General features: G+C 40.5%; 1 protein-coding gene across 2 annotated transcripts in view; it reads right to left on the bottom strand.

The window, feature by feature from the left end:
- The window catches only part of GRIP1 (glutamate receptor interacting protein 1), a 331,823-nt gene extending 307,156 nt beyond the window's left edge, over positions 1 to 24,667 (bottom strand). For both annotated transcript variants that reach the window (XM_048302708.1, XM_048302713.1), the window contains exon 1: positions 24,487 to 24,667. In XM_048302708.1, the coding sequence (XP_048158665.1) occupies positions 24,487 to 24,541 (55 nt within the window). In that variant the 5' untranslated portion in view covers positions 24,542 to 24,667. The remainder of the gene's footprint in view (positions 1 to 24,486) is intronic.
- Positions 24,668 to 27,588: the final 2,921 nt, after the last annotated feature.

The following is a 27,588-nucleotide window of genomic DNA, read 5'->3' as shown; positions in this document are numbered from 1 at the left end:
TTGAAAAAGGAAAAAAAAGGAAAAGAAAAAAGCAACTGGTATGTGGCAGGGAAGGAGGGTTGCCAATAACTTCTGCATACACTTAGACATATTTCTGTGTGGATGGCTGGGTTTTATTAAAAATAAATACATAAAAAATTAAAAACATCCAAAGTGACCAAGTATTGACAAGAAATAGGAAATGTACCCATGGTGTTAAAACATTAAAACCTTTCATTTGCAGTCTCTAGCATTAAGTGTGATGATAGAGAAAGCTAGGAATTAATGAACCATTCTAACATTGAAATTAGGTTAGTCCCAATAAATGGCAAGTAGCTGATTTCAGAATAAGTAAGAATAAATCTTAACAACGTGTAGCGCTAGCTACAGTTTTAATAAGCCCTTACCCTCAGATGGGACTCCTGATGAATCCTATGTGCAAAGCAGAACATGTCGACATCCCTTCCCAGAAGTATCACCCACACTGCCTCTTTCCAAACAAGATACATATTGCACTCTCAAACCAAACAGAAAGCATGCAGCAGAAATGTGACTCACGTGACCACAACTAAAACAAATTCTATTTACCCAACCAGTATACAGATTAAAACACAAAATAATTGTCTACTAATTAGACATGTGTCTGCCTCTCATTTCCACAAAATAGTCTATATGAACTTTTGCCACAATGCTAGCAGCTGAATCCAGTCAAATAGAAGCATGACTCAAAATAAACCCACTCTAGCACAATTGTGTCTAAAAACTTGAAGTCTGTACATTTTTTTTTAAGTGGCATACAGATTATCTTTATTTGCTTAAAATGGAAGCTACCAGAACATCCACTTTATTAGTTTTTCCCTTCCTGGAAGGGCAAAACTAGAAAATGCAAGAAAGAATTAGTAAGATATTTCTGTAGAGTGTTGTCTTTATTAGCACAATGGAAATTACGGAAACTAAAGTTGGTTAAAAAAATTAATTTCATTAAAGCTATTTTTCCTGAAGGAAGAAGAATAAAAAATTTGAATTTTTGAAGCGTATCTTAGTAGAAGTTGAGGCTGGCTACACTGTTGGTGCATGGTGCTGAACACAAGCCTAGCTGAAGCACAGAAGAAAGGATTTGGAAGAGAACAGTAGAAGAAAGCCTGCCCAAAGGAGGGATCTGAATGTTAGAATCTGTCATTTAGCCACTACAAGAAACAACCTAATACAGCCAAGTGTGCTCTGTGAAGTTGCACAAGCTAAACAGTACCAGTCCAAGAGCACAGCAGTCCAGCTGCAGTCTATAAATGCAAACCCAAGTCTAGCTGAGCTTGCAGCTTGTCTAGTCTCAAACTACCAGCAGTAAGCAAGGACGACAGCCAAAGCTAAAGCCAGCAGCCAGCCCTCATATAAAAATACCGTGTATGGTCTAAATTAGCTGCATTCCTGAGCAGCACCTTCCCCCAGGATTGTAACAGCATTCAGTATTAACAGGTAGAAGCACTCAAAAAATTCTTGAGAAAATTTTAGACAGACAAGGTCTACAGTGCTTGCTGTGTGAGCAAATAATACATGCTTAAATTGCTTAAAAAGCATTAGGAAATTACAATCTGTCCTGAGTCCTTAATTCACTATATCTTTTAATTAAAAAGTTATTAAACACAGAACACATCTGATGTCACCCAGCTCAAGTTTTTCTAAGTACTTGATTTTCTAAATCTTTTTAACTATGCATTTCAGAAATGTTAAATCAGTTTGGTTTTTTTACTGCAGCACAGTCTTTTTTTTTTTTTCATCTAATGATTTAAAATCATCTCTTTTCCAAAATCACGTAGGAGTTGTACAACAAGATTTTTCCCTTTTGCACCTTTCCCGATTTCTGACTGCTGGTTTTGAAAGTAATATTCATCAAATAATGCACTGCACAAAACAAAGCAATAACCAAGCCAAACAAATGAGCCACCACATACAGCCTTTAGAATCCAAAACATTACTTTAACAAGCAAGTTTTTCTGAAGACTCATAGGCACTGTGCAATTTGTCCTCCATGAGATCAGACTGCCTAATCATCCTATATCACTACAGCACATGCAAAGGGCACCCTGGGATGTTATGCTTTGTAATGTTATAAAACACTTTCAAATAATAGGTAGGATGAAAAGACTACAGAAAAACAAAACACATGTTTTCATTACCTCAAGTTTCACTCATTATCAAGCCCTTCTTTGTTTCCATTTCTCAGAAGACCCTTAAATTTCTAGAGAACCTGAAGGATCACTTCCCAATAAAGCACTCTAAAACGATTGCATCAGGTTAATGTATATTAGCTTCAAATGCAATTCATACTGTATTTTTAAGCACACTACCAAAACCTATGCAATAAGCATTCTGCAAGTTCTATTAATGATTATGTAAAAAGAAATATCCTATTTGCTCATCTATTTCCTGAGAAATGACATGCCAAATTTATCTCAGCTCTCCTTCTGGGAACCAGGACTGATGTCCTAAGTATCAGCTCCTCAGGTAGCAGGAGAAGCCAATCCACTCTGAGTCAGACTAAAACCTTTACAATTTTAACACTTACATTTATTCTAGCTGGTATCAATGCTGATGATTAAAGTTCACACAGCTTTTATGTGCCTCTTACTTTGCTGGATTTTAACTGGTGAGCTGAAATTTCTCACGGTATGCTCAGATTTAAATGACAAATGCTTTTATTTTTATGTTTAATATACATTCTGAGAAAAGATTAATCCTTTATATAACATTAACTTTCTTTTCAGGCAACATTTTCTTTTGAAAGCTTTAGATACTCCCTTTTCAGTTCGGGGCACTTGAAGCCCAGCAGAGAGGGCTCTGTACTAGAGATTGCACAGACTTTCCAGAGAAACCCTACGAAATCACAGAATGAGGGAAGCTGGAAGGGACCACCATGGGTCATCTGGTCCAACTTCCCTGCTCAACCAGGGTCATCGCAGAGCCTGGACTGCACAGGCTTGCACAGCAACGGCTGACAGACAGACCTCACTCAGATCTTAAATTGTACACATCCGTTAAAGCTCTCACAGAGTTTAAAAATCAGTATTTTTGCAGAGTCCATTCATTTGGGGAAATCTGTCCATGGACCCACCATTCACAGGCAAATCTGTTGAGGGAACCCAAGCCTGGAACAGGCCACCCATTCCCATCAGCATGGGACTACAGGGACAAAGACAGAAAATGTCTGCAGCAGCAGCAGATAATGGATCACAAGCTACAAGGCACATGGGGAAACCCATTCTGTCCATGAGACAAGTGGTGCCGTAACAAAACCCAAACATACAAATTGTATCACAGTGCTCAAGAGCACTGCAGGAGCAGAAGCTCAGAAAACACAAGGGGAGCCACTAAAACAGGAGCCAGTATAAATCACAAACATCTAAAAGGAGAGGGCTGACAGCTACAGGAGTCAGGACTTCAGAGTGACTACCCATGCACTGGTCCTCCTGCCACCCTGCAACACTGCCTTCAAGGTAACCCTTCATCTCCCCCCAAGAAATCCCTGCACCTCAGTTTCAAGACAGACTGACCCTGTCCTATCCAGTCTCCATCTCTTTTTCCCAAAGCCTGAAAACAGCTGCCTGCAGGGATTCCCTGCACTCTGCCAAAGGCTGAATGAACCTGCAACTGAGGCAAGGGGAGCAGTGAAGGAAACATTTACTTAATGCTGCTATCAGATAAGCAGACTGGGGGAGCATGTCAACAGTGGCCAAAAAATTAGCAGATAATTTTGATATACAGGAATATATACCCCATACATCCACAGTAATTAAGGAATGTTTGTAACACATGCACTCGGTGCAGTCTGACTACTGCCTTTTTCTAAAGCAATCTTGACTTTTAAAATTTTTTAAAATTTTGCATAATGAATACAACACAACAGTCTGAATTCACCCCTTGTTTTTAAAGAGCACCTAAATTTAAAAACATTTTGGAGAACAAAAAAAGGACCAAAATTGAAACAGGAAAGACATCTTCCTCTGAGACCTGTGATAAAGGCAGATCCTGCCTTCATAAATGCAGAAAGCACAACTGACATCAGGATGATAGCTGTAGGATGTAACACCATCAATTGTACCTGCAGCAGTGGTACATGAATTTGAACAACCATGTGTTTGCCTCCCCACTGATGAAGTCCCTTCCTCAAATTCCACACACTCCCCTCTGCCCCTTTCACCACTACAAACACTTTTCCACACTCGAAGCTCCTCTCCACATCCCTTTTAACACCCCTACCAGGGCAGGCTAGTGCATGTTGTGACCAGCTCAGAGCTACATACATGCTGTCTGCTAGGCCACATGCGTCAGGTGTCAGCCCATCAAAAGAAACATGTACTTTTAATGACTGCCTCAAAGATGTATTAATTTGTACATCTCTGCTCTACTCAGCCTCCAGTATGGATGAAATCTGATGATGCTTCTCCAGTATTTCCACCTCTCTCCCAAATCATGGTTATATGTTGAGCTGAAGGTTTTAAAAATTTTACTCTCAGTTGAGCCAATATCAAGATTCAACCTCTTGTGTTGATGCACATTCACTGCCAGTGGACTCTGCTGCATGTTGAAACCAAGCCATGAAATCTGTCCTGCTCTGTTCACATCATCTGGAAACGTCCAAAAATGCTCCCGGAAATGCATCCCCAAGAACACACACACCTACAAAGCACCAATTTGTCAAGTCCACTTGAACACCACCAGTACTGCCAAAACCCAGCCATTCAGGTACACTGTGGCTCTGGTCGTCAGGCTAGGAGACATGAAAAACCCACGCAGAACCTACTGCTGCCTGGAGCATAGCTGATACCCCAACATTACTCCTGAGAACTTCCACTTATTTATCTACTTATTTCCTAGGACAAATCTCCCCCTTCATGCAGTTGGTATAAGAGTATCGTTTGAGAGTAAAGCTTCTGCTCCATTACTATGGGGAAATGATTATGAAACAGGTTTTTCTTCCTCAGACCTGTAAGGTTTCACACATTGTTTTATTTTTGTTTTATTCAGAAGCTCCTATTTTATTTTAATTATATCTTCCCAAAGCAGAGTGTAGAGTAATATCAGGTTCCTTTGCAGGTCCGATGGGGAAATATTTACTTAAAGTGTTCTTTATCAGCTCCTGCCCATTCTGGATACCAGGAATTTTGAGTTTTGGTCTTTATAAGAAAGTATTTTTTTGCATTAGATAACTCTTTCACCTTGTAAGGTTAAAAGCAAGAACACCTGGATTTGTTCATGACGGTTTTTTAATATTGTTAAATTCCTCTTCTTGGAAGAGGGAGGTTGAATTCTATTCCTTACCATGTAGGAAGAAAAAGCAGACAGTAGAATTTGTACCAGATGACCTCATTCTTTATGATATCCCTTCAATACAGTGAAAATCAGTTTCTGGTAACTCTGCAGGAACTACTTTCTCCTGCAACGCTTTCATTATTAGTACTGCCTATTATTACTGTTGCTACTCATTCACAACATAGGACTTCTGTAGGTATCTGTTTCTTTGCCAAATCTTAACCGCACTGAAATCTGTGCTAATTAACTGCCTCTGGGTGATTGTTGCTCCTACTGTTCTTGTTTCAATCAACTGGGTCAGAGTTGGAAGGGTTTTATCTTACTTGAAATAAGTGAATATACTTGAAGTCTTATTTTCCAAAATAGCCAGTGCCTTTTCTTTAGAATATCCTCCCATTTACACACTTTAGGCTAAGGACTTCAAATTTGCATCACAAATGTGTCATGGAAAACTACCTGAATTTAGCTACAGTACAAAACCCATCACAAAACAAGGTACTTAGACTTGTTCACCAGAAAGAATTTATCATGTTAATTTCTCAGATTTCTGATGCATGCCCGTAAGAAAGAATTAGCCCCGATCTCATTAAGACCACTATCTTCTGAGCCTACAAGGACAAAACTGAACTTTTTCTCGAAGGATTACTGCCAGAAGTTTTACAATCAGATATAGAATGTAGGTGCTAGAACATACAAAATACAGTGATCCTTATGACCACCATACTATCAGCAGCTTGACAGCAAACATGAAGAATATAGGACAACAACTCACAGAGCAAGGTAGGGAAAAATGTATTAGCCACATATGTATAGAAGATCACAAAAAAAACTTGGAAAACTTGAGATTATGGAACCAGGAGGTCTAGAACTGTTCTACTAATAGACAGCATATTAGACCTGTAACTCGCTGCAGAAACAGATCTGGACTGCAAGCCAGAGACAGCTGAGCAAGGAAAGTGTGAGGTTTAACTAAGTATTGGCATCACAGGAAGTTGAGAACAGTGATATCTAATATCTGGGTAAAACAATAGAACATGGATAAGTTCCGAACTGGACAGCAATAAACATTTTAATGAGGCCTGGACAGCCAGGCTGGGAGCCAGCTGCTGACTGCGCCTACCCATGTACTCGTACACAATCCTGCTGAGAGTGTGGGAGCATGTGTGTGCCTGAGGCATGCTGTAGCTGTTTCAAGGACCATTATATAGTGATTTATGGACCAGCAGTGATTCATGAACCACAGGCTGAATAACACTAGACAAAACTACCTTTACAGTCCCTTTTTAGCATTTTGCCTCTTGATTCTATGCAGTAGTTTGCCCATGTATTATTGTTGTATTGGTGGGCAAAAGTGTCGTACGTTATGCCCAGATAACAAGCATTCATCTTATTTAGTTTGTCTTCACCCTTGGTACAGTGCAACTTATCTATAATGCATGTCTAAAGAGGTAACTCAAGAAAGACCTGCAGAAACAAGGATAAAAGATGGCAGAAAATGGGAAAAAAAGAAGAGTGACAGAGAAAGAAAAAAGGAGAATAGGTGAGATGCAAGAAGGGAAACAGTTCAGAGACCCTTTGCTATTAGGGAGCTGGAAGAAGCAAGCAAGGAAAAAGACCCAGAATGACGCATCATGCGCACAGAATCTCAAGTGGAAAAAGCTTTCCAGCACCTCAAGTAAATCAACAGTTGAAACTGTTAAGCTTTGTAGGTATTCCTTGAAATTGCTCATCTTGCTGGGTGTAAACTACAGCAATCAGGGCCCATCAAGTTGCTAAAACAGAGCTCACTGCCCAGCACTGCCGTGTGTGCGTGTTCATGCTACAAACCAGGCCAGAGACAAAGCCAGATGCAGAGTAAAATAAAAAAAAAAAAAACAGACAAGCTAGCACATTGATTTATTATTTATTTTCATAAATAATTACTCACAAAGAATCTTAAACTTTTAATACCATGGCTGCCACAATACTCACACCCTGCTGCTCCAGAGCAATCAGCAAAGCAGGAACGCTGCCAGAGCGGCTCAGTTCTGCCCGCTGTTGAACACGCACGTTCTCGGGAGCAGTTAACCTCCAATTAAAGACCACAGACAAAAGTGGCTTTGCAGGAGCCACGCTCACTTCTGCTCCACCCCTCACTACACGTGCAGATGGGCTGACAGCATGAGGAAGTCAGTCCAAGGCACAGCAAATCATCTATCCTACTTCCAGAAAGACAACCACAGGCAATACCAAGCAAGCAACCCCAACTATTCCAACTTATATGGCCTTTGATACTTGGTCATCTTCCTAGAAATCCTCCCTCTCATCATCAGTGATGTACGCTTTTCAGATACGATCAGATGATCATTTTCTTCATTACATTCTCTGTAAAGTGCCACTCAACTTAAGCTTCCGGGTTCAAACAGTAAAGTCCACATCTTGCCAGTTATATTAACTTTATTTTTTATCGATCCTTACAATGAAAATTAAATTTTTTCCAATTACTAATTCATCAAAACATAAATGTTTCAAGGAAAAAAGAAGAAACAACATCACCTCAATATATAGAATGCTTCATTAAAAATCCAGACATACATGAATTCTGGTAATTCCCATGTTGAGCTGCTGGATACACAGCTTTAGGATATTCCAACATGTAGTGACAGAGGGCTCCAGAGCTCCTGCTTTACATTTTCAAATGATCTGGGCTTTCAGGGCTTCCCCATTCCCAGATGCAGAGCTCAGAAACCTGCAGCTCAAGTTGTAAAAGGAGCTGGAATCTATTCCAGCTAAACAGCAAGGAATCTGGAACCGAGAGCTCTCAGAGGGCTCAGGTTTTCCAAGCTCTCCTATACACAGGCAGAAATATATATCCTCTTCTCCCACTCATCTCCTAAATAATCAAGTTAACTGACTGATACATAAATTAAAATTATATATATTCATCGCATAGAAGGTAAATTCAAGCATTTAGCCCAAACAACCACAAAAATCTTAAGTCAGCAAAGTACACATAAGCAGGTATATGCAACTCAGTTAAAAAACAAAAAAAGGTATGATCAACCTTATCAGTGGTTTAACTGAGTTTAAAGAAATGTTCATGGATCAGTTACGATTTTCCTTAACTCCACAACTCCAGCTGGATTTTTCTGCCATCAATACATGTGAACCAAGAAGGACTAGGAATACATTTCAACTAGGGAAAAAAAGATCTTTGAAAAAAAGAAAAGAAAAAAACAGAAAAAAATTGACGACCAACATGAAAGAAGGATAACTGATGAGATTAATAATTCTTGCATAATCACGACAGACTTTTAATGAAAACGAAGAGATGAGCAGTCTGTGAGCAATGTCAGGGTATCTCAGGAAAACTAATAAAAGTTAATAACCCAATAGCAGAGGGCCAATGGACAATCCAGTGATGACCTCTCCTCAAAGAACAACAGTGGCTCTAAAAGCAGGGAAAAGGATGGATTTGTGGATTTTCAAGGCTATAGTACAGGAACATCTGGATCTGGACCATGGTGTCAGGCTCCAGCCTTCCAGATTAAGAAAAGACAGTGCCCAACGACACAGGCGTGAAGGAGACAAGCGATGTGCAGGCCAGGTGTAGCAGGCCTCTACCGCAAAGAACACGGACAGCAGTGACAAGGACAGGGACACAAGGATCACAAAAAAACCCAGTTCTCCTATTTGAACATTATTTCCCCACTCCTTTTCTCTCTGTTAAAACAAAAATCAGTCAAATTAGGAAAAAAAAAAAAAAAAAAAGCATTGCAATAGCTGAGGATTATTAAAGGAAACAATAAAATGTTATGAAGCCATACAAAAATACCAGAATATGAAAACATGAAGACAGCAAGGCTAGTAGAGGAAATGGAAATCGAAAATATTAGATAAACTAGGGGCTTATGCAAGGCTACTTCGATTACTGGAAAACAATTTCTTGGCTTTCCTTTTAATATAACTAGAAATAATAACATATTAAACCACATTTTGTTTATGTTCATTAAGCACTTCACCCTACAAGAAATTAAAACATTTGCAGAATGACATGAGACATAATTAAAACAGTTTCAAACAATTTCACTCCATTATTTTTTTTGTCATTCCTTAGTTTACATATCCTAGTTTGACTTTTACTGAATACAAAATTAGAAATGCTTTTTCAAACAAATCATATTCTGAATCTGAAATTATGCTTTATACAGTCTATACTGTATGCAAAGGAGGAGTGAAGGAACCACTAGACCTTTAAGCTGTTCTTTAATAAAAGTGACATTTTGTTAGTATTTCCTTGAATGGGCAAATACTAGTTCACATCTTTGAAAACCATAGCAAAGTCTCTATTTACTGAATAAGATTATGTGATTTTTACTTTTTTCTTTTTTTTTTTAATAAAAAATTTTATGAAGAAACATTAATCAATCTGGCATTCTCATCACTGCCAATTTAGTAAGGTTTCCATAGCAATATATTCTACCTATTTGCCTATAGGCGTTTATAGTTATTTTTCACTGTGCCTGTACTTTGCCTTGAAGATTCCAATTCTTCCCATAACTGCCCTAATTCATTGCAACCTTGAAATACCACAAAAAGGATCAAGTACATAAAACTGCATTCCAAACTCAGTTTCAGAAAGAAGCAGAACATGAGGCTGATAGCTGAATGCAGAATCTAATGCAAAAACTATTTACAGCTCTCTGCTATAACCGATGATGTTCACAGCTTAGGGGCAGCCAAAGGGTGGTTGTGGGGAACGAGAGCATTACCTGCTCAGTCAGACAGAAAACAAATGACAAATGCTGTGTTACACAGTATGGGGGAAGCTGCTGAGGTATTTAAATCCATCACCATCCAAAAGACAACTCTAGAAGCTCAGTAAAGCAGAAGCAAAACCTAAAGGTGTCTGAGACCAAAGATCTCTCCAGTGTAGTCCAAATTACTGGGACATCAGGAGGAAGAATGAAGATTAATAGCTAAATCAGTCTCTTAGAGATGAACTTAGAATCAAACAATCATTGAGGTCAGACAAGACAACTAAGTCCAACCATAAACCTAGCACTGCCAAGTCTAACGTGGTACAATTCTTCTGTGCATGCTTAGGCACCTTGGTGTTCACATCTTAGTATTGGCAGAGTAGATTTTTTACAAGATTAAATGTAAATCTTTGGCTTTACACACAAAGGAAAAAATTGCTTCCTCTCTTCTGTGCAACTGGGTTCATAGATAATCAGCTCCTAAACTGTGCAATGGCAGATCATAAGCTTGCCCCTGGAAAATCAAACAACCAAAAGTGCTTTTATTCTTGTCTACCTTTTATGCAGCACCTCAGTTCAAGGGGAAAGACGACATTTTCATTACAAAAATAATGCCCCTCTCTCCCGATTAAACATTTATGTTCAAATGATATTCCCTGAAGACTTTTTCTCAAGGAAATCTTCAATAAACACATTGAGATGCACCAGTAGAACAGGAAACTAGCATACACAAATAAATATCCATAGGGTTTATGACTTGTACACCAATGTTCTTTACCATAAAAACACTCAAGTCTGTTTAAAGACATATGAGTATTGTATGTTAACAGAGAATTTATTTACTTTTTTAACTGACTGGAAAGCTATAGAGAACTAGAAGAGTTTTACGACTATATCATACTGCATAATAATACTGGGTTTATTCAGCATTACTATTATTATTATTATTCAGCTTACTCCATGGATGATCCATTTGACATCGGATCATGCTTTTAAGGGTGAGCATGTGGATTGACAATCTCTCCTACATATTATATTCACAGAAGTAAGCGTAGTTTTTTCTCTGAAAAAAAAAGTGCCTCTTTTTCTTCTACCTGTATTTTCTAACCAACTATTAAAGAGAAATCTTATACAATTACTTCATACAGGAAAGACTACAGTGTTTCATTGCCTGGAGAACAAGACATGACAGTTCCAACTGCAAAGCAGATCTTTACCATGATCTTGCACCAACCACATGTCTGCCCCATTTTTTTTCCTCACAAAATAATTAATACCTACCTTGCTTTAAAGAAGGAAGGCTTAAGGTTTATAAACCATTCCTGAAGAGGAAACAAACTAATGAACTCGAAGTCGTCTTTTCTGATTGACAAAGCAGAAAACATTTAGACTTGTCTGGGAGCCTTTTTAAGGTTTTTTGGGAATTCTAATATTTCTATTATTACTTAATTTCACTAACACCTCCCGGGTGCCAAAGCATTTTCAAAGTCCAGACATCAGCAGTTCACAAAAACAGAAAGACTGGAATACAAAATCGAAGTGGGAAGGAATAACCAGAAGTATACGTATTTTAAACTACCTGGGAATTAGGAAACAAGGCACAAATATAGCATCACTGGTTTTTGTCCCTCCAATGCCAGATCACAGCAGCAGCCTCAGAGTGTTTAATTCCTCTTTCTCACCAGGTGGTCCTGTCTTCCCATCCAATGCCATACTCCGGTTTTCAAAAAAACTAAGCCAATTTTGTAGCTTTCCCAACTGACAACAGCACTTTCAACAATTTAACAGAAAATTCTTACTGATTTCAACCAAGATGCTACCCTATTTTGTACAGTGACAACTTCTGCTTTCAGTGCTATTACAATCAAATATGCAGTAGGGAAATGTTTGTGAGTTTTAGGATCCACATGAAAGAAAAAGTTGCATAAAATATAAAAAACCCAACCCATTTCCACTCTGACAAAGACTGTTCCTCCTCCTATGATATATCATTATTAGCCTCTTTGTGATAATAAATCAGGTAACTCTGAAAACACAGCAGGATCTCAGACCTGTTTGGGTAAATGGTACATGTCACTTCTGGTTATAAAACTGCCAGCTCTGAGTATACATTTTTTGCACATTACTTACATTCACGATGCAACATCTTTCAATGAGCACAAAAGAAGGTTTTCCACCAGAAAAAAAGAATGTCAAACACCCTGCAGTTAAACACATTTAACTTCTCTTTCAACAAGGAATATGAGGAATAAGCAAAGAAATACCACCAAAGAAAAATATATTTTACATGTTCTCTGGAGAAAAAAAACAAAAATATATTAATAAAAACAGAGGGAGAAAGTTTATAATATTTTAAATCCTTTTTACTGGCTTTCTCTTTCCCCCCAAAACAGATATTAGCACATATCATGAGAATGATCCTTAATTAAAGAAAATAAACAGTTTCTTTTTAGAATTACCCTTTGATCCACTTAAGCATAGAAGTTATAAGCATAAATTTAAGCACACTGACTTCAAAAGGATTATTCATTCTCCCTATCTGAATCAAAAGGACCATGGCCAGCAGGTCAAAAGGCAGATTCTGCCTCTCTGCTCTCCTGAGATCCTGCCTGGAGTACTGTGTACAGTTCTGGTGCCCCTGACATATGGACAGGGAACTGCTAGAGCAAGTCTAGAGGGCCACAAAGCTGGCAAGGGGACTAGAGCACCTCTCCTCTGAAGACAGGCTGGGAGAGTTGGGACTCTTCGGCCCGGAGAAAGTTGTGTGGAGACCCCAGTGCAGCCTTCTAGTATCTAAAAGGGGTCTACAAGGAAGCCAGAGAGGGATTCTCTCTCCATCAGGAACTGCAGTGACAGGACAAGCAGGAATGGCTTCAAACTGGAAGAGAGTAGGTTTTAATTAGATATTACGAAGAAGTTCTTTGCTGTAAGGGTGGCCAGGCACTGGAACAGGTTGCCCAGGTAAGTAGTGCTGCCCCAACCCTCGCAGTGCTCAAGACCAGGTTGGATGGGGCTCGGAGCAACCTGGTCTAGTAGGAGGTATTCCTGCCCATGGCACAGGGGTTCAAACAAGCTGACCTGTACAGTTCCTTCCAACCCAGATCATTCCCTGATTCTATCCCTACACTCAAGCAGCAAATTTTTCAGTGACCTTGACCCTCAACTTAGTGAACCTTTTCAGATGAGCACCAAATGATCTGGGACCAGATGCATCACCCATTCATTCTGCTAGAGCCTAGCTGACACTACTGAGTGTCGTGTTCTCATCCAGAAAAACATGTATATTTTTAAATCCTTTGCTGGATTAGGGACTCCATGCAGGACAGTTTGCTGGTTCAAGCCTTTCATGTGCACCTTCTGCTGACACACAGATCTCTTGGACATATTGTCAATTCATGACAAGATTCTGTTTTTCTTTCAATCCTTAGTGTGCTATCGATTTTTAACTGGAATCCACATGCCAATACAGTAGTTTATGTGTTTGAACTTGAACACATAGGTTCATTACATTAGGCTAAAATATGTTTTATTTAAAGAATACTGTCACAAACCACGACTTCAGAACAATCACAGGAAAAGACCTTCATTTCTGCTCCCTGTGTATTGTACTTTACTAGCATGGCGTAACACAAAAGGTATATTCTGAAATATCATAAAAACGCTTACTTTTAACCTTGCAAACCCTTAAATGTGTGTAACTACAACCCTGAGTATCTCAGTTATGTGGGAACACTCTATAATTGAGCATCAGCTTCCCAAAAATTTACAATGCATTCACGTGCACAAAATCCCAGTTTTGTCAATTAGAACATTCAGAAGTTTCACATAAACAAACTGAATTTTAATTTTAATAACTGAAAGCAAAACCATACTAATTTTAAAAGACACTTTACGTAATTATTTCAGGCAACTACCACTAAGGAAATAATAAGCAACACTTGAAACAAGTCAGTTAAATGCTACTTTTCAATACTTTTCTTCAGACTATCAGCCTAAACACCAGAAAGTTGTTCAGTTTAATGAACAGGCCAATCAAGTTATTTCTAATTTTTGTGCTGACTTCTTTCTTTGCAGTTAACAAGGAACTAAATATGCCTGGTTACAAAAACGGGTCAGAAAAAAAATACCACCAACCCTGGTAAGATCAGAAGAAAAAAAAAGGAGTGATGGAAAAGGAGGAAAAGGACAAATGTCAAAACTAGCTGGATGTTTATTATAAGCTGGCAAAGAAAAAATATTCAAGACTAGTTTTTCAGATGACAGGGGACTCCATAACTCACCTACAAGGATGCTTCCTATATTTAAACCTGAGGAAAACACCGTAAGATTGTTAGAGGTTGTGTTTTTTTAAATTACTTCAATCACTTTATGAAAAAGAAACATATGTACAGGAACATGGCTTAAGGCACTACTTACCTACTACCCTGATCTTTGATAAAAGCAGAAAATAGAATACAGAGCCAGCAGGTAAATCTTCTTTTTCTTTGGTTTGAAAATATCTTTAATGGCAGAGGGCAAGTTATCTGCAAATTAAAGCCCTTTTCATATTAAAGTATTCTGAAAAGCAAGAATCAGTTCACACTAAATATTTAAACAAAGAGCAGTGAATGTATCTGAAATGTGTCTAAGCAGAATGAGGAATTACTGCAACATTTAGTAGTCTTGATTTTTTTGTTTTTTAAACAAATACATAAATACAGGTACCAGTGCATGCCTAAACCTGTGGACATGTGAAAGAAATACCCTAGGCAGACAGGAAACTTCAAAAACTTTAGGATTAGCGCACTCAAGAAAGACACAGGAAATAAGAGAGACCATAAGAAAAGCCCGAGTTAGCGCATCATTTTTGTCAGTGGCTGTAACGACAGGAAAGCTTGGGAATACTAAAGCCCTATATTCAAGGTAAAGTTTATCTTGAAACTTAAGTCACAAGGTGTGTTTTCTCAATAAGTAAAAATGAAAACAGGAAAAACATCAGCCGTGTTTTAACACTTTGTGCTTGAGGCCCAAGGTTTTTGCTGCTACTAACATTCCCGAATTGTTATTGACTCACAAGAGCTACAAGTATAAAGCTACTGAATTATCCTTATGTATTATCCATTTCATTCTCTCTCCTCTCCATAGAGCTACCCACACCCCAGCTGAAAGCATTTGATCAACTGCTTCACTTTTGACATGCAAATTCTGCAGGTTTATCTGGCTCCCGCACATTTTGCAAACAGTCCTAGTAAGAGGTGAAGTTAAAAGGACTACAAACTGTAATTTCAAAACACATTTCTGTAAGAGAGGAGACATTTCTTCAGTCCTTCAAATCATGATGCACATAGAATCTTTAACAACACAGTTAATTTAAAGCCCACATCTTGGGCATACCATTTGGTTTGTGGAAGTTTAATATTAGAAAAAAAAAAGGTCAAAGTAAATTACAGCTATATTCCCCAAAAAATTGGAAGCTTTATCAAATACATAAGGTATTTTGAAATTGCTCAGGCTCAGAATTTCTCACTGCATTCAAAAACATTGTGGCATTTACAAACATGATCCAGAAAATGTAAAAATACAGAAGAATAAAACTGGCAGATATACATGAAGGAGGCAATGAATTTTTGGCAACAATCTTCTCTGACTTTTCAGAAGAGACCCTGGACTAAGAAACGGCTTCCAGTAACAGGTACAAGGGCTCAGTAAATTTACTGTCACAAGTGAATTAACCTTCAGAATCCAGCAGAGCTACGTCCATTTACCAGGCAGTGAATTTAACTCCCCAGAGTATTTGCTCTGTGACTACCACTCTACTTCCTGCCCAGCCGTTGTGTAAATAATCCATTCCTAACACAAAAACAACTAAATACTTCACTGAAAATACCACTGAGATTAAATTTTTGTCAGAGTAGTAAAACAATATGTTTATTCCATGACTGCCTCCTCTCAAACTCAGGTCTCAACCCTGTCGTGAAGAGCATGGGTACCAAGTGACAACAAAATCCTGCCAGTTACCAACGCTTTAAAAAGATTTCGAGAAAGCATAGCAGGGAGCTTGATACAACTCACTTGTTGGAACCATCCTGGCTTTGCTCAGATGCTAAAAACCTTCTCAGGTGAGAGGCAGCACTGGTCATCACCATGTCATTCCTCACCTTTAGGAAAGGGGAGCTGGTAATCATGGTGAAAGACAGAAACAGGGGAAGCTGTTCTTTGCAACAGAAATACAAAGGACTTAGTATCTGGTCCACAGCGACAATAATCCAAATAAAAAAAGAATAATATAATTCAAATACTCCATAGGTCTGTTATTTCTATTGCGATAACAGTTTTACATAACCTTGTTTCTTCCTGCCTATGCATAACACGTTTATCACACAGATACTTTTGGCTGCTGCATTTGGTGTCATGTTAGCTGTTATTATCGCCCCCCAAAAGTGGCAGCTATTGTTCTTATTTTTTTTGCCTACAAAAGTTGTTCTCATGAATACTGTCCCACTGTAGAAGCAGCTAAACTGACAAACGAGTGTTGGACTGCAGAACACCTGACTCCATGACAGGCAATTGCAGAAAAGCTGGCATACTTCTGTGTTGCTAACTGATATCCACAGAAACAAAACAAGATTTGGTTCACTTACACACCAGCCACCAATACGTTCTTCTTCATTTTGTTGATTAAATGTAAATGTGTTGGTTTTAATTTGCACATTGCAGTGTGGGACAGAGAGACCATGTCTCACTGTACATTCATCTACTGGGAAACTGGTTCAGGAAGAAAGTGCTAACTACATAGCATGACTTAGTAAACAAAAATAAGTATTTTGAATAGTGCCCATCTTCCTAGGAAAGGCAGTTATTGAGAAGACACATTCCAGAAATATTTTACAACATTCAAAATACTGTCTGTTAATAATGAAAAGTTTATATTCGGTTACACAATATGAAAGCCCATAAAAAAATGGTGTTAAAAGTTCAGTCTCATCCCGCTGGTTAAAAAAAGATCTGGTAAGTTTCACTGACAGTTACTCTTAACTCTCATCATTACATTTCTATCCTTATATTTTAGAGAATAATTCCTCTTGTTTTGAGAGAAGATTTGAACTGTGGAACACCCTAAACGTCTGTGAGATTCCAGTGTGTAAAGAAGATAGCAAAACTATTGAAATACTCTCCGCAGTTTTCCTTCACAGTAGCAGAATCTTCTCAGTGGTGATTTTTACTGATAACAAGAAATTAAACAAGGCACAAAAAAGATGGCAATTGAGTCAGTCATGCTAGGCATTCTCAATTCCTGTGGTGATTTCCAAAGAGAGAAGACAACAAAATTCCTTGCGGAATACATATCGGTACCAAAACCGTCACTCCCTGCTTACCTGTCTTTTCCATTCATATATGTCCTTGTTAAACTATTTCAATAGTAAGCAAAGAACACTGCTTCTAATCAGTGATGCAGAATCAGTGAAACACAGAACTTGCACTGAAAATGACTTTGAAAAAATCCCAGACATTAGACCATCAACATCATTCAGAACCATAAAAAAGCTGGCCACCTCCTACCACCACAAGACACACCAGAAGAGTTTGTGAGTTTGTGTTCCCCAGCCACCCAGCACACTTTGTGCCAGCAGAAAAAGGAACAGGGGAAAAAAAAACCAAAAACACCGTAGAGAGATACAGTAATCAAGATTATCTGACATAATATTATTATTGTATCTGACATAATCTGACAGATTGTATCTGACATAAATGTTATTATTTTATCCTGAATTTTGCAGGGTCTCACACTCATCTTGCTCAAATGAAATGCTGAGCAGGTGATCACCCTGTCCCCATCCACACAGGATGCTGATACATCTCATTAGTCTGTTTTTGCATATGTCAGGATGGATGGTACTCTTGACATTTCAATGTGCATAAATTCAAAACGCTTAGGTAAAACACTCAAACACATCAGAGTTTTACAGCCATAATCATCAGACCCTCACAGATACCTGCTGACTCAGTGCATCTTTTTTCAAAAGCATTAGCATGACTAAAGAAGGCTCAGATACAAGCAGCGGGGAGAAGATGCAGCATCAAGCCTTACCTCCTGCAACCACTGGAGAGCAACATGGTCTTCAAAGCTCTTCAGGGAGAACCTTGAGCTGTGGCAGCTCAGATAATCTTAAATAACAGAAAAAACAACCCATAGTAGAGATGTAAGTATGCACTGAGATTCAAGAGAAGTTGTCCACATGTAAATTGCTGAAGGATCTAACACAGAAACTTCTCTATTTCCAGTTATGTGTGTCTCTAACGTTTCAGCGTGCAAGAAACTCTGGTCAAAAACTTGTTGTTTAGAATTTATACCCTTTATAACTCCCAGATATCCACAAAAAAACAACGATGCCTGTCAGTGGCAAATATTGTTACTGCTTCAAATTCTACGTGTTGCTGTTCTTTGAGGCAAGCTAGAGTGTTTGCTGCCATCACTCACTGCTGAAAAATCTGACTGCATTTCTGACAAACATGAACAAAAACTGCTTTTGCCTCTGCAAAAAATAGAAATCATTTATTTGCAGTTATCTCACATTTTCTTTCTATACGAGGGGAAAAAACCTTGGTTATGACCCAGATACAGGAGACGATCATCCCTCAGCTATCAGTGAAGACCATACCTTCATGAAGATCCCACAAGATTTAACAAACTCTTTTAATACCACAGGTCATAAAATGCTGTTAACTTGGCTATGCAGATCACAAAAGATGTAGATGAGTTTTGCCTCCTCTCAGAAGAGCACTAGTGAGCAACTGTTGCCTCTTTTCCATCCCTGTGTCAGAATTCTCCCCATCCCCGCTGGTTTTTAAAAAAAGAATGAAAAAACTGACACAACGTGTCTGTGCCCTTTGCATGCTGCTGATAACCAGCTCTAGTGTCATCCCACCTGACAAACAGTCTTCACCAACACTCAGTTTAGCAAATGGAGAAAGACCAAGTGCCGAAGACACAATTCAGTCAAGACTGAGGTGAAAAGAGGCAGAAGTCCCAAAAGAAAGTATAAGCTTGTAATCAGTATTTTGTTATTAATCGATCTCCCAGTATTAGTGTTTTCCAATCTGAGATTTAGTGGCAGCTTCAGATGCTACTGGAGGAGGGGAAAGAAGCTAGTCAAGCCAGCTTCTTGTGTCAGCAGCTGAGAAACTGACATTTCCTTCTATTTCTGTCCTTATCATTTCTTCACCTTAAATGTAAGCAACTACAGTGTGCTTTGCATATCACAACTGACCAAATGTCCCAACTGCTCATGTATTAGATAGATATCTACCTGCACTCCAGACTAAGTCTAGGCAATGCCTTCCCTGGGGCAAAAGATGATCTTCCAAGCATCTCTCTCCATATGTTCACCCCCAACACTCAGTTCTGATTCCTAAGGTTGCCACTGTGAGTACATCCTCTCCTCACAAAAGTTCTCTGCCATCCAGGTTATACTTTAACTTCTCAGAAGGCATGTGACATACATGAGAAAACAGATAAAGACAGAAAGCCTCTGTACAAGGTTTCTAGTCCTAGGTCCGCAGCTCTCTTCAGTTCGCAAGAATCCACATAAGCTGAGGAAGACAAATATTCTTCTTGCCTTACTAGGTGAGAGATTGACATAGAAAGAACAGTCACCTTCAGCCTTCAGTTGAAAATAAGCCAATTTTTAACACGTACCTGGCAAGAGCATGAAGCATATCCACTGTAAAGTGGCCTCATTTGATCAGATGCAAACTGCTAACCCACAATAACATGATTCAATTCACTAACATAGCTTTCCCTTACCTGAGAAACGGATTCTCTTCCAGCTTAAGATGAGCAGACAAGCTCACACAGCAGTAACCTCAGGGATAGATGCTTGTTGTCAGCACATCTTCCATGAGAACAAGCTAGTTTTGTATTTGAGGAAGGATTCACAAAATACCTGCATATTCTTTTATCCTTGAGTCCTGGGGTTTAAAACATTTCCTAATGTTTCCTTTAAAATGTTTCCTTGAAGTTCACCTAATTTCCCTGTCAAGTGTGAAAAGCAGAAAATAAAAATACAGTATTTCCTTCTTCCTTGACCTAATTGGTCTATTAAACAGAGGCAAAACAACAGTGGAAGGAATAGTACTTAAAAAATAAAATCAAAGCATACTTAGATGCATTTCTAAAATTAACATGCATGTACATTAAGGGATCTCAAGCAGTCTCATAGTGAGTCTACAAGATATACAAATAGTATTTTCTGTACTCCTGTCAAACTTGATCAGCTATGAAGCTGAAACAGGAGTTCCACAAAACACCTCCATTTAACTTGACTGGAAGGAATATTGAACAAAATTAATTCCAGTAACATTCTTCTTCTTAAAGTATTTACTAAGATGTCACCCCAGAAAGTGTTTTAGGTGTTTTACAAGATCTGATTTAATGTCTTAGGCAGAAAACTGGGGAGGAAGGAAGTGCACCCTGAATTTTAAAGACATTGTCTTACACTGGTACATCTTCACATGTCATTTTTGAAATGACAGGGTATACTGCATCAGGTATATATTAAAAATCTTTTACTCTACACAATTTCTTTCCTCTAAAGGAGAGGACTTCTTGTGATAATAGTGGCAGTGGAAGCCAGAAGCAGCACAGACTCTGTAGAGTACTGTTCGATCACAGAGCAGGCAGCAGAACACCAGGAACTGTGCTGCAGTGCACGCAAAAAAGCAGCTCTCCAACTTTAAATATGGTTTTAGTCACTGAAAACCAGCACAATATGATTTTTTTTTTTAGTTGATGTAAGTACCCCACATAATTTCCACAGTCAAGACATCTAAAAATACTTGTTGAAATACCACTGACTGCCACCCCTCAGAAGAGAATCTTCACCACCACAAAGCACTCTCACAAATGTTAAACCCTACATGCAAACTCACGCTCTGATGCTTGAAACATTATCCCAGGTTATTCTCCTTCACTCAGAGTATCAACTGTTGCCAAGGTGAGCCAACAGCGTTGACCATGTCTCTGCTACTTCATTTCAGCAAGACCAGCCAATTTCCATTAGCAAAATTCTGATTTCATCGAGTTTTTGGATATCCTCCATTTCAGCACCTGACTCATAAGAACAACGATCACAGGCTGCACTAAGGACTTTTTGCAGTAGATATTCAATATAGAAGGGGGGCTCTGAAGCAAGGAAGGGGCAAACAAGGATACCAATACACTAAAATAACCCTACTTGGACCAAACTCAGTATGTCTGCACAAGTTTATCACTGTTTGCAATATCCCAAGAGCTCCTCACATCGAAACAAAGCAGCTCCTTGGATAGTTTTTAAGTTTTTTTTTTTTAACTTGGATAGTTTTTTGGATAGTTTTTAGTTTTTTTCCTTGCACCAGAACTGCCATCCAGTTCCTGACACCCTAGATGAACGGAGCATCAGGGGAAATACAACAGCCTTTAAGTGCTCCCCAAAGCAATGCTGCATTGGTTTGGAGTGAGAAAAGAGTATCAGGACCCAGTGAACCTTCTATGCTGCAGTGCCTGGAGGATACAGCCCCCACACCCTCTCTAACAAATCCACCCACCTCTCAAGCCTCACATCCTAGTACCCACAGCTTCCTTCCTTCCACTGCTGAGCACCTAAGGGCCCAATCAGCTCCCCACAGGTGCATGCAGAGGATGCAGAGCTCTCGAGAAAAAGCTAAAAGGAAGCCTGTAACATTTGAGGGGGAAAAGCCCGGGGAAAAACAGCCTGGTACAAACCACTCATAGCTCACCGCACGGAATTCTTTGCCTTCCCAGCTTTCCCAGCACCTCCAGAGCTGACTTTTTCCAGTTGAAATCTGCTGCTGCAACCAGACTTGAAATTAAGGCTGCACAGTACCTGTTTATTATGACAGAGAAGGGTGGTATGGACTGTGGATATAATAAAGCCAGCAGGGGAGGTTTCCCTGAAGGGGAAAGCCAGTAGGAGGCACAAGGATAAACTGGCATTACTTACCTACTCACTTCTTTTCTGAGATCTTGTTTGGTTTGTGGTTGTAGGGTACTTTTCTGGTTTGGATGGGTTGCTTTACCCTTTTCATTAGGAAGTTTGTTTTGCAAGAGATCACCACCAAAAAACTTCAGCATGAAATTAACTTAGCAGGTCTGTGTTGTTGTACAGGAAAATTACTACTAGTCAGTCCTACTGGTGTTCACAGGGTTGAATAAAGACTAGCTTCTCTCACAGGAACAAAACACTGATTAAGAAAATCAAATTATAGGAACACAAAATCAAAGAAAATAGACACGCATCTAAATGTTTCTTATTCTTATATTATGTATCAGTATTCTTATCCTATATACACAAGCTTTGGGACAGATAAATGGATATTTTATATCCTATATAAAGGCATGCTTGTATATGTGACATAAATGCAATTTATATTGCTAAATATTTCACATCCAGTATTATTCCATATCTAAATCATAGAAAGCTATCAGCCACACTGCTAGTTTAAAATAACAGTATTTACATTCACAGAAGTCTTCTGATAGCACAATGTACATAAAATGTTCTGCAGAGTAACTGAATGGAAATATTTTCTAGAAACAGAAGAGGGTGATGTTAGCATAACTGGCTTTGAACCAGGATTTAACTGTATCTGTAATTGCCTTTTACTCAATGCCACACTAAACTCCTACATTAGCTAAAGATGCACCTTCATTTCATTACTGCACTGGCCGTTTTTCTGTCTAGCTTGAAAGCTTTATTTCATCTATTCTTCATACTCAAGAACTACTAAATTCAACACTGATTAACTATTTTGACCATTTAATATTTTTACAAGTCTAAATTAGGAAAGTTCCAGTGACTGGAATCCTGCTAAATTACTAGCTAAATTTAAGCACTATACAATGCAACATACTTCAGAGGGCAATAATTTACTTTAGGCACTGTAGAGCTTTTTTTATTTACATAATTGAAATACAATAAAGAAAAGCATCAGTGATAAGACTATTAACATATAAATCTCTTTGGTTTCATAATGAAGATGAAAGAGGCTAAACAGAAATAGGAATGAACAAGAACTGTTAACAAATCAGTATTCTAACTGACATTAAACCCATCACAGCAAAACCACCACCATTGTTTACTCTGAATAAAGACAAGTCCGCATGTTACAGCTCATGACACCACCTTTATGCAGAATGAAATGAGAAAATCTTTCCAGTTTCTGACACAGCCTGATTAGACCCTTTCTAAAGTTCCCTCATCTGTAAAAGCATCTGATATATTTTGACAACTGTCATCCATCCTATTTCTGTGATTTCTCTGCTACATGGATTCATGACAGAAAGAAATATGACCACAGATTTTAGTAATGATGAATTTACTAAGAGTAAAGACTAAAAAGCTAGCTTCTCACAGCTGAAATACCTTGCGCTCATTTCAGCAACTATTTTCATGATGTCATATGTTTGTGATGAACTTCCCATTAGGGACGGGATTTACTAATCACAAGAAGGGCAGCAGTTCTGCAAGAGACCTCCACCTCCAATGAAAGGGAACCAGTCTTCTTCCACACAGCAAACAGAACCTCCTCCTTTTTAATACACGGTGAACTGCTGTTCCTAGCAGGACAGCCAGCTATCCAACACGGCAGCAACCAAGCCCAAATGTCCTGCCTCAGGACTTCACATGCTACCACGGAACTAACCTGTAAATCAAAGACATAATTCGACGGGCATACCTGAGAGTAAATGGTGTCCCAGCTTTTTTGTCTTTGACTCACAGGATGAAGACGGAGCAAGGGACACAACACCCACCCATGACAGAAGCCCTCTCTGAGGAAGGGGCAAAGTTACCTTCTTATTAGAATAAATAGATTGTTTATTCTTAAAAATTACCAGAAACCATCTCGCTTCCGACATCCCCGACCCGTATGGCGGGGTTCGGGGACCCGAGGCCATCCCGGGACCGCTGGCGGGACTCGGGGCAGCTCCTGCGGGCACTGCTCGCCGCCGAGGCGCAATCGCTGCCGGTTCACCAGTGCCCACCGGGAGGGACGGAACAGGTCCAGCAGCGGCCCGGGGCAGAGCCACACGTAGGGAAGTTTCGCGAAGTCACTTCGGATCTACCTTCCCACCCCCCCCCCCGGCTCACGCCCCCCCGGCTGTAGAAGCCCGGCCCGGGGCAGCGCGGGCGGCAGCACCGCGGAGAAAAGTGAAGTTGCTGCGGCGGCGGCGGGGCCCGGCCCGGTGTGTCCCCCCGGCCCGGCCCGGCGCGGCTGCCGCCCCCCGCAGCCCCCGCTCCTGCCGCGGCGGCGGAGCAAGATGGAAGGCGCGGGGCCGCCCGCCCGCCCGTCCCACCGCGGGGCGGCCGCCGCCGTGCCCGGGCATGGGCTGCAGAGGGGGCACCCGGCGGCGCCGCAGACCCCGGCCCGCCCGCCTGCTTTCCTTCGCGGCGGGCGGCTGGCGCCCGCGGGGCTCCACGCTCACCTCGCTCCGGCTCGGCTTGCAGGCAGATGGGGATGTTCTTCTTCCAGCCCGGCATGGCTTCGCGCTCCCCGCTCAGCGTTGCTGCGGCGGCGACGGGGGGCGGCTCATGGCAGGGTGAGGCGGCGGCGACCCGCGCTCAGGGGGAAGTCGGCGGCTCCGGCGGGCAGCGGCGGAGGGGCGGCGGCCGCGCGGTGGGAGGGAGAGAGAGGGCGGGGGAGGGGAGGCGGCGGAGCTCCGCCAGCCGGGGGACGGGAGGGAAGCAAGCACGGAGGGAACGCGCGGGCTCGCCCCGGTTCAGCCGGAGACCGGAGGGGGTGGGCGGGGGGATTGTGGGAGGCAGAGGAGGCGCGGAGCGGTGCCCGGCCCCGGCCCTGGCGCCGCCGGCAGGTGGCCCGAGCTCGCAGCCACACAATGGAGAGCGCGGGGCGGCCCCGCTCGGGCACGGCGGGGCCAGGTGGGGCGGGCGCGCCGCCTCTCGCCCGCCAGGTGCGGGCCGGGCCGCGGAGCTGCCTCGCGGAGCTGCCCCACGCCGGCGGCGAGCGGGGCGGGGGCTGCGGGCGCGGCTGTGGCACTCGTGTTCGCGGCCGCGGAGTGTGAAACTCCGCACTGGTGCAAGGGTCTGAGTTTCGGCCCCCGCGTGGCGACCGTCCCGCCGGTCCCTCGCCCCGCAGCACTGGCAGAGGCTTGTCCCTTTCCCTCCGCGATTCCTGACTGGCCAGTTTCCCTGCACCCAGGTGTGCGAAGGCTGGGCTGTAAGGAGTTAAAACAGAGGCAAGCTCTCACGAAGGGCACGGACAGCCCCCGATGAAATAAACCAGAATTTGCACCATAAAGAGTCCAGGACCCGGTTGTGACAGGTCAAATTTCTGTCAGTATCACAGGCAGTTCCTTACGACCGTTTGACTAAAAGGCCTTAAATATCACGACTAAAATCATTTCTGACACAGCCGTGTCCTAACAGGAGACTAATGCTGTGATGATTAAATATTCCTTTTACCTTTTCCAGAAAAAAAAAATTTCTAAGTTGTAGGTTTGAATGTCATCTGAAAATAATGATAGTAATAAAGATGAAGCTTTTTAATTTTCTGAGGCACTTCTGGGGGTGCTCTCTTATCAAAGCTTCATCATGCCTAACAATTACGTTGTGATTATTTTTATATTGTCTGTAACATCCTCATATTTATAGAAATTATGTAATTTTATATAGTCAAACAACTACATGTGAACCCTTTATTCAGAGAAAAATTTGAAGGGTTTAATTTCTGATGCAAATATCATGACAGTTTCCTGACACAGCATTCTTCTGTGTTGACTTTGTGCCAGCATGTCAAACAGAATGTGTCTTGGTACTCATGAAAACCCCTTGTTTAAAATCCCATTGATGAAAGCTGCAGCTCCTGGCTTTTCCTTGATTGCACTTGGGCTGCAGTCCTGTCATCAGTAATGCTGCAGGATCACTGAGCAGTACCAGGGATCCAAACAGAGTAGGCATATCCTGGATTTCTGTTGAATTAGGAGTTTATGATGAAAAGTCCCTTTTGTTGACAACACTCTTGCAGCCTGTGAGAGGACAGGTGATACCTCACCTGGAACAAAATCCAGCAACATGCTGTTAACAAGCCAAAAAACATTTTACCAAGTTACAAGTGTCAGACTGGGTTTATGTCAGCTTTGAATCATGTGACTATTGATATTTTTGTTTTATTATCAGGGACAATAAATTCAGATTTCCTGCATATTTGAATCACAATCTTGTGTCTTTTCTTTTAGAAGATACGTGTTTATGCTAATATTCTCCTTCCTTCCATAGTCCTTTTACTTAAATAGTGGGGGTTGGGGGCAGGGTATTATTGGTATTTCTAAAGAAAAATGTGAGTATGCATGTGAATTTCTAAGCATTATAAAATAAAGATTTCCAGCTAGGTTCTTTGCTCACAGGGCAAAGCTTCCACACAATGCCTTTGGGGTGTTCAGGCAGAGAAAACGGAGAGAGAAAACACTCTGCAGCTATTCAGCCCAGCAGGCACCAATACAAGGAGCAGGTGCAGAAAACTGTCCCAAGAGTTCCCGAAGAATACACAGCCAGGAACAGGTTTAAAGGCAATAAAGTGTATAGAAATATAGCTACTTTAAAAAGAAAATTACTTTGGCATTTACCTCTGTCATTTCTTAAAAGACACCTGGACTTTCAAGTGCTATGGAATGAAATAAAACTTCAGATGATTGTGTGTCATCCATGCCCTAAATCTTACATTCTACCTCTGATGTCCACCTTTTACTCCTAGCGTTTCCATTAGGAATGATAAAAATACAAACATTGAGCCTTAACATTGTAGTTCTGATCCTCCAGTTGATTTTTTTTGCTAGAGTGGAGTTCTGCAAAATTGCAGGTCAGAGGAATAAAGAAGTAGATTGCCCTACTCTTCAGTCCACAATAAGCCATTTTCTAGCTATTTTTTATAGTGTCATCACTTTGAATGTGAGTAAGAATTCCTTAGGACTGAATGTGGGATTTTTCAGGATCCTGCAGGAGTCATAAAATCCCAGCTGCTGGTTTGGATTTGCTCCAGAAATGTGTTTCAAAATGAGGGATAAGTCCTGCTTTTTCTAAATATCACTGGCTTCTCAGGAACAAATATACTACATATTAAATAGTTGACAGTATTTGCATCATTAAATGGAATATGCATGCTTCTCTCTGTCTTATGGCACTACTTTACAAAGATATCCTTTAAGGCAATGGCACTCAATAATTCCGCATTTCTTTGCTACAGGAGAAGCTTGCATGGGTGCCTGGCTCAAGTTAATTTAATTGCTTTCTCTTACTCACATGAGCTGTTTTACACTGAACAACTGCTTCTGCATATCCCAACGCTACTAATGGAAGAAAGCAGTCACCTGATTTAGATGTGCATTTTATGGTGAATCTATCACACAGGTAGCTATAAACTTCCTGGCAGTTCTTTTCTGTCTATAGTTTTTTCCCCAGAGAATTTTAAATTAATCAAATCTTGATTTTCAAGGAAGCACCCTTTCTTCTTACTTGATACTGCAGCATGCAGGTCATCTGAAGCACGTACAATAACACCCTAGAATTATCAA

The sequence above is a fragment of the Corvus hawaiiensis genome, chromosome 4 (genome assembly GCF_020740725.1).
Source record: "Corvus hawaiiensis isolate bCorHaw1 chromosome 4, bCorHaw1.pri.cur, whole genome shotgun sequence".
Classification (NCBI taxonomy): domain Eukaryota; kingdom Metazoa; phylum Chordata; class Aves; order Passeriformes; family Corvidae; genus Corvus; species Corvus hawaiiensis.
This window is presented reverse-complemented; position numbering and strand designations above follow the sequence as displayed.